This window comes from Eurypyga helias, unplaced genomic scaffold, assembly GCF_000690775.1.
Source record: "Eurypyga helias isolate BGI_N326 unplaced genomic scaffold, ASM69077v1 scaffold9012, whole genome shotgun sequence".
NCBI classification, from domain to species: Eukaryota; Metazoa; Chordata; class Aves; order Eurypygiformes; family Eurypygidae; genus Eurypyga; species Eurypyga helias.
Window position 1 is genome coordinate 1 of NW_010237790.1, and position 13,387 is coordinate 13,387.

The window sequence follows — 13,387 nt, forward strand, 5'->3', positions numbered from 1 at the left end:
GCGGCCGACGACCCCCGCGCCCCGGCCTCGCCGCCACCATGAGCAGCGCCGAGATGGGCAAGTTCAACGTGTCCCCCGACGAGGACAGCAGCAGCTACAGCTCCAACAGCAACGACTTCAGCTACCCCTACCCCACCAAGCCGGCTGCCATGAAGAGGTGAGGGGGCTCCGCCGGCCCGGGGGGCGTGAAAACGCCGCCTCGGCCCCGCGGGTGTCGCGTGGCGCCGACACTGAAGTAAACACGCGCGACGCGTCGTGTGCTCGGCAGCGGCAGTCCTGCTTTTCCGCTTGTTCCATTGTTTTTTCCCGTTTCCCTTTGGAGCGGATTGGAAATACTAAACGGGAAGTGAACGTGCGAGTTGTCCGTGACAGTCATTAATGATGCCACGTTTTTTACAGCCACTACGCGGACATCGATCCGGAAAATCAAAATTTCTTGCTCGACTCCAACCTCGGAAAGAAGAAATACGAAACTCAGTATGTAAGTACATAGCAGGGGCGTTTCAAAACAATGAAAAAAAAAAGCTTTGTTGCCAAATACGTGCTTGTTTTAGTTCTGAAATAAGTCACAGCTTTCTATTAATTATGACCTGTCTCCCTTTTCTCAGCATCCAGGTACTACTTCCTTTGGAATGTCAGTATTTAATCTGAGCAATGCTATTGTGGGTAGTGGCATCCTTGGTCTTTCTTATGCCATGGCTAACACTGGAATTGCTCTCTTTGTGTAAGTATCTTTTGGTTCATCAAAAAACCCCACAACTTTCTGCCATGTAATAATGGAAAAATACTTGATGTAAGAATATGACCTTTACAAAATACCCAGTTATTGCCCTAGGTTTAGAATTGCATTTTAGGATTTATGGCTTGTTTTAAATTAAGAGGCAGTGATAGGTTCAGAAGGGCTTGCAAAAATTAAAACAGATTCATTGCAAGTTCTGCAACCTCCAGAGCATTTTACAGTTAATTTTCCTTTATTTACCTGTAGTTTCTCCATGTATAACTGATAGACTTCGCTTAAAAATCCTATTACCCAAGTGGGAAAGAGAGGTGCTTCTTAGCAGGCTGAAGTCTGCATTATGTTTTTCCTTCAGCATTCACTGGTTGAAATTAACGACAGTAGAAACTTTGCAGTTAGTGGAAGTCATAATTGCACAAGAAGTACAGGATCAGGCTGTAGAGAGTTAGGAGAGAAATGTAGGCGGAAGAGGATTATTTTATTTGTCTCTTGCAAATCTGGCTGTGTCTACTCTTGCAAAATGTGGCCCAGTCCTACGAATTAGGAACGTTGTCCCCTTTTCCTCAACTGACGTAGTCGTGCCTATAGAAGTACGATGTACTTACACCAATAAAGAAAGCCATTTTATTGCTATGCTTTTATTTAATTCAGGGAACTGGTTTCAGCTACACCTACAAAAATTGCTGTGTCCCTGCAAGGAAGGGTTGTGGAATAACCAGCGTGTCCTTATTGGTATGTCTGTACTGTCAAAAGCTCTCAGGTATAAGACAAGACTAATAAGGAAATTGGAAATGGCTTGAGGAGACAGTTATGTACAGTGCTTCTAAATGTCTTGGCAAAGCACATTTTTCATATATTGGAGGCACTTCAGCTCACACAACATGTATGCAAATGGGAATCTACGGGTATGTTCAAAGGAACTTCGTGGGTTTATTTTGGAAATAGATAAATGTGCTGAATTTTCAAGAACAAGGGAAGAGTAATGTTTAGTTCAAAATGTGCTGCCTTCTCTTGCTGGATTTCCAAAAGTGGTAGGTCAGATTAACTTCCAGATAGCTCACAGAGTGTCAGGGTGGTGTTCAGGTTTTCTGAGGAAACTACCAATGTGTAAAGTTTTGCTCTAAAGAATTTTATTTTGTGTTTATGGTGATTTGGTTTTTTCTTTTTGCTAAGACTTTGTCGCTCACTTAGCTGATGCTAAACTGAATGAACAACTTTGCAGCATGAATTCAGAAGAGATAGATACTTCATCTATCTGCACATCAGTTTCATGCTCTAAAGATGTTCTGCAGCGCATACAAGATAATCAGCGTAATGCACATTAGACCATCTCTGAGGAGAGGAAAAAAAGATAATTTAAGGTTAGATGTTTGAACAGGATTGCGAATAATGGGGGTCTGAGGAAAAAAATGTTCCAAACTGTCAGTTTAACACTTGGGTGCCGAGGTTGTTTAGTTACCTTTCATCTCCAGATCCTGCAGATCTAGTTGCATTAGTACTGATTGAGAGATAAGCTAGCGTGTTACCTTTCAAAACTTAGTGTCGTTTATATAGATCCAAGGCAGGAAAGCAGTCAATCACTGAAGATACTGAGGATTTATGGTGACACTGAGGGCATTACAGAAATCCTTTAATGACTAGGTTGCAGATGCAGATGCAGTTGATTAAGGCAGTAAATTTTTCCAAGACTGTGGAGTCACTTGTGTCAGTGCTGTGACTTGTCAGTTGTGTCAGCACTAAATAAATGAATGATATGGTCTGGAAGCCAGAAACTGAGTGAGCCTCAAGATGAGTTTGCTGACTGATCTTGTCAACACTGCAGGCAGCCGTTGGAGGTTAGGACTGAGGGGTGCAGGATCTCTGCCGTTTTAATGAAACGTAACCCTTGCACATCTCGCTGTGCTGTTTCTAGCTGATGCCTGAATTAAATCCTGGATAATCTCTACCTGTCAGAAATACAGAGCTTTATGTGCATGTGTTGGTGTTGAATTGGCACAGTTACACAAGTTTCCTGGGTTCCTTGTACAGGTCTGTGAAGCTTTTCTCAGATGTTCTTTTTTCCAATGCTTTGTGCTGTGTTTACTAATTCCACCAACGTTAAAAATGACACAAAAGGAAATGTAAGGTGTGTAGGCTGGGAACTCTAAATGGAGCTTACCATTTCTGAGCAGATGTGCTGATTCCTAGGTTTCCTATAAAGCAGAATGCTTGTACTGGCCAGAGCTCTTTTGAATATCTTGTAATTTTCCACTGTGTTCTTCAGCAGCCGAGAAGTCCCCCCTAGTGTGCCACTCCAGGAAGTGCATTTGTTGTGGCAGAGATTTGTTGTTGGGAGATCCGAATTTTAGATGTCGCAAATGTGCTTCTGGAAGTAATAAATATTGCGTGTAAAAGTTGTGGAGAAGATAAGCAAGCCACTAGCGATTCCCATGTAAGCACACATGAAGAGTAACTTGAGCAAAGAAAGTGTCTGGATATATATTTTTTTTAATGACCAAAAATACGTATTTCCCTTTGAAGACACAGCTCTCAATCCATCTGAATTTTTAGTCAGTTCTGTAAGGCTTTTGCAGTTTCATCTTTACATAAAAAGAGACGTAATACAGGTTTAAGCTGAAAAGCTGATTTAAGACAAGAGATAATCTTCAGTTTAGCTAGTTAAGAGCAACTCCATGTTCGATAGATTCATGACACACTGTTGAACAAGGATAGGAAGACAGGAAAAATACTGTTTCTTACCACTGATACAAAAAAAATCCCATTGATACTTTTAAAAAAAAAATCCCATTGATACTTTGTTAATTTATATCAAATGTAACCAGTGATAATGTCCTGGCGCTTGTAGGTGCTTATGCCACCTTGCACTGTATATAAGCGCTGTTTAATCCTACACTAGAACTTCTACATATGCCAGTGAAACACATTTTAGTATAAAATCCTTTCTAATCTAGGCATTAATTGGGTTTTCAGAACACTTTTAGCTGGCCTTAGAATCTACAGGGTTTTCCCAGATAATATTTTAATATGATTAATTTTTATGTTTGATCCGCCTTTATTTATTAAGGTTACAATAAGTCATGTATGGCTATTACAAATTTGCCTGTTTCCCTCCCCACAGGATACTCCTGACATTTGTCTCAATAGTTTCTTTGTATTCGGTGCATCTCCTTTTGAAGACTGCCAATGAAGGAGGTATAGCAAATTACTGCTTTACAAGCATACGGTACCTACGGTATCTTTGTGAAACACACCCTTTCAATGGATAATTGTGTTTTCTTTTAGGATCTTTATTGTATGAACAGTTGGGAATGAAAGCATTTGGTATGGCTGGAAAACTTGCTGCTTCTGGATCAATTACAATGCAAAACATTGGAGGTGAGGACAAGATCTAAAAATGTCTCTACTGTCTTTAGTAATTGTTCCCTACTTATTCTTGGAGACTTTTTTTTTCACACAACATGTGTTCATTAACTGCTTGTGTTCAAGTGAGGTTATGAAACATGTTATGTGATTCTTGCATCTTGTGGCATATTCTATATTTGTAATGATCTATGATGTTATTCACCTACAGCTATGTCAAGCTACCTCTTCATAGTGAAATATGAGTTACCATTGGTCATCAAGACATTTATGAACATCGAAGAGACCACAGGGTAGGTGTTAGAACTCCTCATCAGAGAAACTATTAGGAGAAACAAATACGGAGACTGTATATATTTTTATATGAAGACTACGTTTGGTACACCGTAGGGTAGCTTCTCACTCAGACAGAGATACAGTAAGTTTGCCCTTTCCCTGAGTTCTCCACTTCATTTAGACCCAGCCTGTCCTGGGAAAAAGGTAGAAAAATACAGGTATCGCATCACATTAGAGAAAGCTGTTCTCTAAAGAACATCAGGTAAGTGTTAATGTATGTACCAGGCAGTACATACACTCAGTAAGGAAAGGTAAATGTCGTTGTGTTTAATTTGATTTGGGTTTTTTGTGTTTGGGTTTTTTCTTACTGCATTCCAACTACTTTGGATTGATTATTTTGGTTTTCTAGTGTTATCAGTGTGGGAATTGATTAAATACAAGACTAAGGTGCCGTTGTGTAATGAATGTCTTAAGGAACAGTTCTTAGAAAGATATGGGGACTAAACATTGGAATAAAACAGAGTTTATATGCCTAAGACTAAAATGGTGGATGGGTTGTCATTTAGCCCTGGAGACAGCTTGACTCCATAGTGGCTTTCCTGCTTGGTTTCAAACATGGGTGCCTTGGGCAGGGTTCATTTTATCTAACCATACCATCTGAAAGTTAAATTTTGAGCTCATTACTCTGGTCTTGGTATAATCAATGGAGAATCTCTCTAGTTGTCAGTTCAGCACAACTGGCTTAGACCTGCTTTGGGCATCTCCGAAGGGCGATTTATCGTATCGCTCTATATTGAGAGGGTGTGTAAAGACAACTATCTAAAACAAGATGCCTGACTTCAGATGGATAGAGTTAAGTGCTATAAATCTCACTCTTCAGAGTTGTACTTCTGTGCCTTGTCCTGAAGTGTCCCAGTCTTGAGAGGGCTGAGCAGCTCAAGACTCCAACTTACACCTAAGCCTGAGTTCAGAAGGTAGGCATTTTTCTGCCTGTGTTCCCCAAGGGGTTCAAGCCATTTGGTGGTGTTCATACAGCTTGTTGATAGATATTGTCATGACAACAGTGCTAGCCATCTTCCCCCCCCCCCTTTTTTGTTTGTTTGGTTTTTTTTTTAATGTACTTGAAGAACGTGCCCACTGTATTTAGTATCATAATGTTTACAAATTCTTTGCTGGGAAAGTTCATTTCCCTGCTTTGGCTGAATTCAAGTCCTTACTTTCCATGTCTTAAGAAATTCCTTGGAGTAGCCAGTACTTCCGAGGGGGCATGGAGGCAAGTGTTTTTAACTGTCACATCTTCAGAGAAGATCAAAATCAGTTGCCATTCAAGAGGGAAAACTAAAGGCTGTGAATCTCACTGGACACAGCTGCTGCTCTGCAATGTCTGGCAGACAAAACTAAGAAACTGAGATTTGTATCTTAAGTGTTTTCTTGTTGGCTGGTACTAGGTAGCTGTACACTGATTTAAAGTACATCTTTTCTCAGTGCTCTGGCAGTTGTGGACCCCATGTAACTGACTCTCTCCGTGCGTTGCTTAGGGGAGTCTGGGTGGCTACCATTGGCACGGATTCCACTCTGGCAGCCTGGTGCCTAAAATGTAAGCACTTACCTGTTTCACTGTAGCAGATACTGTGGAATTCTGAGACAATATTACAAGTACTAGCTCCAACATTAAAACTCGTTTAGCAATTTTTTAAATACTCAGCTGTATTTTAAAGCTGTGCAATCTCATTCTTTACTCTTCAGCACAGAAAAACTTAAGCCCTTGGTCTGATGAAAGTCCTGATGGCCTCCATGCGGGGCATGCACAGTAACAGTCCACGTTCCTATGACTGTATCAAATGCAAGGAATCTCTGTGTTGTGATTTCTTTTAAAGTTACTACAAGACTACTACATTAAGACAACAAAAGGTACATGACACTCATGTCCTACTCATATGAACTTTCTAAAATACATACTTTATGTTAGTTATCCCAGATAAAACTGGGGAAAGAGATGACCAAATTATTTTTGCATTTACTAGAGCAAGTCTGTTAACGTTAATCCTTGTTTCCACTACCATATACAGGCTTATAATTCAGCAGTTGAGTTTGAATGCAAATTCCCAATTAGGTCATTAATTTTTCTTTGTTTACCTAAACTGTATGCAGTCCATTTTAAAATAAATACTGTTTGTCACTTTAAATGCTTAAAGTGTATAGAATGACTCTGTAGGACAAATGAAGAAAGCAGTTAGTTACCCTGCCACGATTAAATACTCAAGATCAGTTTTTTCTCTCTTAGTTGAGAAAAAAACTATTTACACAGATCTAGCTTTGTTTTCCTGTGTTTCAAAGGAAGATGTTAATCCTCTTGACACTCCAAATGTTTTGTCAAAAAATAGCTGCTGCTTCTTATGCAATAAATGGCAAAATGATCTGAAGCAAAATAAACTTCTGAGGTTCTTCTCATAGTTTCCCTACTGAACAGGACTAAACGTGCCTCCAAGAGACTCCAGTGCTTGTTGGAGTTTTCTCAGTCAGTGGGCTTAAGCCTGCTGCCTTAAGTCCAGCCCTCACCAATTTTTCTTTAACTCCTTTGGGGCACCCAACAGAATTTTATTTCCATTAAAAGTCGATCACCACCCTGCTGGGGCCCTGCAATATTCTAATACATCTGGAGAGTGGGAACCAACATTTAAGCAAATGACTTTTTCTGTGATTAATCCCAGTTGATTTTTTTTTCCTGGCCAGTCATTTACTTTCCTGTCTTCTGACTTTCAGATGCATACTAATTTTAGAAAAGGACACTAAAGGAAAGGCACAATGCAGGTTTGGGGTGAGATAAGAAGGTATTATAGGGCTTTAGGTCTATGTAGTAAGTTGAATGCAAATCCTTTTTGACATCAGGTACCGCATTTTTTTTAAAAAACATGTTGTAGGAGAAGATAAGTGTGATGAGTAAACAGCAAATACTGTAATTTTTAAATACTTACACATTTTACCTTTTTTCTACAGAGAATGGTATCTTAATGGCGACTATTTAGTGCTGCTCGTGTCTGTCATCCTCATTCTTCCCCTGTCCTTACTGAAAAATTTAGGTAAGCAGTAGACTACAGTCAGAATAAAAATGCATTGAAAATACTGTGAGGAAATGGGTTGATAATATGCTTGATTCTTGAAGTACTATGTGAATTAACAGCTGTCTCAAAACTTACCTCGTGGGACTAATCAGTGTTTCGGTAATTGCTGTCAGTCTACTTAAAAAAAAATCAAAAATTTTAAAAGTCAAGACAAATATCTTGAGTTACAGATGTGTTTGTGGAATAGGAAAAGACAAGTGTTAGGGTAGCTTTAGAACAAGGCTCAACAGTAACTCTTTGTGTTCTAATCACAAGGTTTGGCCTGTTTTGGTCAGTAATGGAGTAGCATAATACTGTTATTAGCTAATGGTGTTATTGGCTATCCTGTAACAGTCTCAAAAGAACAGGGATGCTAACCCTGTTAAATTATCTTTGCAATGTAAATAGAAGTCACCTTTCTCATTTTAGATCCCAAGCTGTAGCAGAATGTTCATACCAGATGCGTTATCTGCAGTGTCTGTAATTCAGTGATCCATGACAACAATTCAGTTATATGTTTGTTCAGAGAATCCTGTAGTGGAACTTTACTAGCTGAGAGTCTCTCGATCTGAATTACTTTCTCAAGTTGCTGCTTTTTACAAATTAAGTGAATCAATAAAAACAGAAGGGAAAAGACTAAGTTATCTCAGAGTGCATTCTATCAGAATTAATCCTGTAATCATCACTAATATGTAAGAAAAAATTCACATAGTTCTTGGTGTGGGCTTTTTGTTGTGCTTTTATTGTTGGTTGGGTTTTTTTTAAGTTGCAAAGTTTAAAATTACAGGTTTACTGTATGCAGACCCTAATACGTCTTTCAGAACTTTCAGATCTGGGTTGAGATTAGCGTAAAGCCAATGAATAATTAACTTGTTCTATGTAACACTAAGAAAATGACAATCTAAAGAGATCCCTGACATAATATATTTTGTCATAATGTTATGACATGAATGGTGTTTCTGTTTATTGTACCTTAGATGTTTTTTATCTTTCTTGAACACAGGATATTTGGGCTATACCAGTGGCTTTTCCTTACTTTGCATGGTCTTCTTTCTGATTGTTGTAAGTATAACCTTGTAGACTTCCAGCACTTGTAAAACTGCATTTCAAAGTAAAATTACACACAGTTTCTGGAAAGTTTAATGTAGTGCATTAGTCAACAGTAAATATTTGGCTTTATTTCTAGGTAATTTGGAAGATGTTTCAGATTTCTTGTCCTATGGACGTTGACCTGATAAACACGACATTAATAAACGTGACACTGGCACCTTCAGTACATGAAAACATAACAAGCGTTGATGTGTGCAAGCCAAAATATTTCATCTTCAATTCAAAGGTAACTGCCTAAAAATCAGACACTGTTGACAGTGACTAAGAGAAACTAAATACATACCAGATAAATTAGGTCATTTTTCCTTCAAGTAATTGCCCAGTTACAAACTTGGGATGTGCTAAGACTTCCTGTTCCGCAGTTAGGCAGTGCTTTCCTCCCGTAGACTGGGTGTTTCCACACTCCAGATGCACAGAAAATACAGGAGCTTGAGGTGTGTGCCAGATGTGAGTGACAATCTCTCATTCTTCAGCATTTCTCAAGCTTTCTCAAGTTCCATCCAAGCAAGTTAGTAAAGCATTTTAAAAAGTAGCTTGAAAAAGTTGAAGTAAATACTAAAAATATGCAAATGGGAAATGCGTGACAGGGTTTGGCATAGACTTCCAGCTCGCAGTCACAAAGTCTCTACTCTCATGAATGCTCCCAGTTACGGTGGCAAATCCCCCCACATGGGAAGTAAGTATGTGTAGTGGCCAATACCAAGATCAGGCTATAGTGGCTTAAGCTTGTGAGATGCAGAATGTAATTCTGAAGGTAAATGCATTCAGCTCAGAATGGACTTCAGTGAGATTAGGGAGTGTTTGGTACCTCAGGGTCTGGGTTTAAGAAAACACAAAATTGTTGTTTCAAGTTCTGTCAGAGTTTCAGTTGTAAAGAACAGCTAGTCTTTATCAAAAACTAAACTGATACCTAAGTCAAATCTGAAAAATCTACTGATGAAACCTTTAATACCTGTTGAGATACTTAGAAAAGCATACTTTGTTTTTCAGACGGTCTATGCTGTCCCAATCCTAACATTTTCTTTTGTCTGCCATCCTGCAATTCTTCCTATCTATGAAGAGCTGAAAAGGTAAATGTTAGATACGTATCTGTAATTTCACTAAACAAACAAACAGTATAAACCAGTACCTTCTCCTTGCTAACAATGTTGCTTTTTCTCTTTCCTATAGCCGAAGCCGTAAGAGAATGATGAATGTGTCCTATGTATCTTTTTTTGCCATGTTCCTCATGTATTTATTGGCTGCTCTCTTTGGATACCTGACATTTTACGGTGAATATTACCTTCTCTGCTTTCTTTTAAATCAATTACGTTCTGCAGAACCACAGTATTATTTTTAAGTTAGAGCAAGCAAGCATTTACTGTGGCTTCTAAGCACATGCTGTTTGTTTGGTGGGGAGGGGTTAATATATTTTTATAAGTCCACACCCACGAGAAGATCATTAGTAGAATTTAGGCCCGAGGCACATGTTTAAAATTGGATTAAAACAGATTCAGTGCCTCCGAGCTACCCCTCTGTAAAATGGAGACATGTTTACAGGAGCTGCTGAGGCTTTCAATTCATAGTGCTGTAACTGTAAAATTCACTTAGCATTTAGAGCAGAAGTGGTTGTTCAAGAATTATGTCGGCTACATCTAACCAAAATACTATTTTCTTTATAGAAAATGTTGAACCAGAACTCCTTCATACCTACTCTGCTTATCTGGGTCCTGATGTTGTTCTTCTTATTGTGCGTCTTGCTGTACTGATGGCTGTAACCCTTACTGTACCCGTAGTCATCTTCCCAGTAAGTCATCTATTTTTTCAATCTCGCTACCATTTTTTATTTTCATCACGTGTCCTGCTGCATTCATTCACTGATTTGGCAACTTCTGTTTATTAATTTACAGAATTTTTCTCCTAACTGAGAAAGGAAATATATTTTAATAAGCTTGATGAAATATCTCTATATACTGCTAATTCAAATAAATAAATAGGCAACATTTACAGAGCAGTAGATAGAAATACATTCAGTTGTATTGTTTTCCCGGTATGGTTTAACTGGGGAAGTGGAATAGAGTGCCCCTTTATAGAAGTGCTTGAACTATAGTATTACTGGCTTAAAAAAGTCAGTGTACTTTTGTAATTACACTGTGAACACGAATTCTGGCTGTTTAGGTGCATATTGTTGAGCAGCATCCGTAGATGTTAGGAAAAAGCTGGGGTTTATTTTTGTTAAAGACAGATGTTTTTCCTTATGTTTTCTCCATCACTGCCTGTGCTTTGAAAATCTAAATCACCGAAAAGAGAAACAGAGCAGAAACACAGAGCTGCGTCTCAAGGGCAGGAAGTAAATATTTTTTTAAAAAATTGCTTTCATGTCTTTCAACTTTTATTAAAATCTGAAGTGTTCAGGAAAATTACATTCTAATACTTCCGGAAGGAAGGTCTAATTCAGGTGACAGTCACTGACTTCCACAATGAAAACTAAACAATCTTTTGTTTGTTTTTTTTGTTCTCCTCAAAAGATCCGTAGTTCCATTACCCAGCTGTTGTGGGCAGGGAAGGAGTTCAGGTGGTGGCGTCACTGTGCCATTACAGTTGCTCTTCTGGCGTTTACCAATGTGCTTGTTATCTTTGTCCCTACCATTCGAGACATCTTCGGGTTCATCGGTAAGTGTTTTCACGTCACTTCTAGTAGTCTTTCTAATCTCAGACAATGCAGTTCCATTCTAATTAAATTGTATTTACCGGTTTATGACTATTTATTTCTGTGCTTTTTAAATACAGGTGCATCTGCGGCAGCCATGCTGATCTTTATACTTCCTTCTGCCTTCTATATCAAATTAGTGAAGAAAGAACCAATGAAGTCAGTGCAAAAGATTGGGGTATGTATAGACAACTTGGTTATAGTTACACTTGCTGGCTAAGAGCAAGAACTTCAGTTTCTTTCCTCACGATTTAAGGATTTTGAAGTTCTGGTGATCACTGAATTGGCATTTAATGTTATCTCAGTTAAAATGTGGAAGTTGCACAGGTACTGAAAATCGAGGAGATGGCTGTCATAAGGTTCAGTTCACTTCGGTGACTTCTCTCACCCCCAACCCCCAATCTCAACAATAGTTGGGTCATTCTGTTGCTGATAGAGCCAGGTTTCAACCGATCACCCTAAAGAGTGATACTAAAAACATCTTGTCCTTCTCCTTTAAATTTTCTTTCAAGACATAATTATGTCATTTACCCCATAAAGGCTGACCTCCACCGATCGTTTGGGTCATCCTGACTGATCTTGGTGCTCTTACTGATCTTGGACATGCTGACCCAGAGTCAAATCTTAAACGTACTGAGGCAGAATCAAGTCAGCGTGGTGGCACAGCCCAACTGATATCGGCAGCCACATTAATTTCCCTCAGTTGAGGGTGGGGTCCTGCTATACTGAAAACAAATGTACTTCTTTATTTGTGAAAGGACTCCAAGTATGTGAAAAGAAACCTAGCTCCTTACTGTGTACTTACTCTTGTCTCTGTTACTTTGTCCACCATAAGCAATAACATTCATGCCATAAATGGGCATGACTTTGTGGGTATAGTAGCAGAAACTGAACTATTTCTTCTATGTTTTCTTTTTTCAGGCTGCATTCTTCTTTCTAAGTGGTATACTTGTGATGACTGGGTGTATGACGCTGATTATTCTAGACTGGACCCAGAATGTTGCATCTGATGGCCATTAACTGTCCTGGTTTAATCTCTAATACTCCACTTCAAATGCCAGTGTTCACTCAGATACCTGCTGAGAACGAAAATGAGCTATTCAGCTTCCTTTAAAATGCAGATTCTTTGTTGATGGTTCTTCTGACTGTAGAATACCTGAACTCTGTCTTTAAGAAACTATTCTGCATAATGGAAGTGGATATTGACATCAGACCACTTGAGTGTCTGGCTGAAGGAAGTGACAACTTTATTCCATTCCAGAGAATGGACAGAACTCTCTGTAGACTTTTATCAAGCCATGTTTGGCTTTCGTCATTGTTACTTGGATATTTTGTTATTTTACTTGAATGTGCCTAATGGAACCATTTGATGTGAGAAATAACTCTTTAATTTACAGCGAAGTGTTTAGATAACCAATGAGAGAGAGAGAGAGAGAGAAACACTATTATTTTTTGTACCAAAAATTCTTATGGACCTCAAAAGCACTAGTTTGACTTGAAACATTTTTCTAAAAGGAATGAAAGAATAATGTAGAAGAGCTCATAAACGTATTTAATCAGTGTCCTAAATTAAATGTAGTTTGCCTTTCTGCAGAGGCATAATTAGAAGAAATTTTGTTTTAAAAAGTACTTCTAATGACCAAAACAGAAAATGAACCAATTCAAGTCAAAGTTCTCTAATTATAAATGCTTCCCATGAAATTCACTTAGTTCAAAGTAGGGTGAAAATAATCCTGAAAATCATTTGTCAGCTTACTTAAATAACTACAGTTATCTTCGTTCCCAAAAATGGTGTGGAAACCCAAATGTTCAAGCTTTAAAAAAGCCCCACCCTTTAGAACGGGTACGTGCGAGAAAAGCACGGCTAACTTAGAAATCGTCGAGATGGCCTTCACATTTCCCTCCTTGAGGTACTCTAGTGCAGTTGGATGAAACAGGGTTTGGGGGTTTTGGGGTCCTTTCCATTGTAGATACAAAGCGAATGGCGCTGGAGCGTTTCATGTCATTAATACGAAACTCCCTCCTGGGGTTCTCTATTATTAATAAGGTCCATTGTCAGCTGTAGCAATGTGTGTTGGGTTTTTTTTTCCTGGCCAATTTACCTTGAATCACTCT

General features: G+C 38.8%; 1 protein-coding gene across 1 annotated transcript; it reads left to right on the top strand.

The window, feature by feature from the left end:
* The first annotated feature begins 30 nt into the window (after window positions 1-30).
* SLC38A2 (solute carrier family 38, member 2) lies at window positions 31-12,637 on the top strand. The gene is made up of 15 exons (XM_010147588.1): window positions 31-157; window positions 400-481; window positions 609-724; window positions 3,855-3,928; window positions 4,019-4,111; window positions 4,308-4,389; window positions 7,370-7,452; window positions 8,477-8,535; window positions 8,660-8,809; window positions 9,574-9,653; window positions 9,754-9,854; window positions 10,245-10,369; window positions 11,091-11,235; window positions 11,353-11,450; window positions 12,194-12,637. The coding sequence occupies exons 1-15, from the start codon at window positions 39-41 to the stop codon at window positions 12,290-12,292; spliced, it is 1,506 nt and encodes a 501-aa protein (XP_010145890.1). The 5' UTR covers window positions 31-38; the 3' UTR covers window positions 12,293-12,637.
* Window positions 12,638-13,387: the final 750 nt, after the last annotated feature.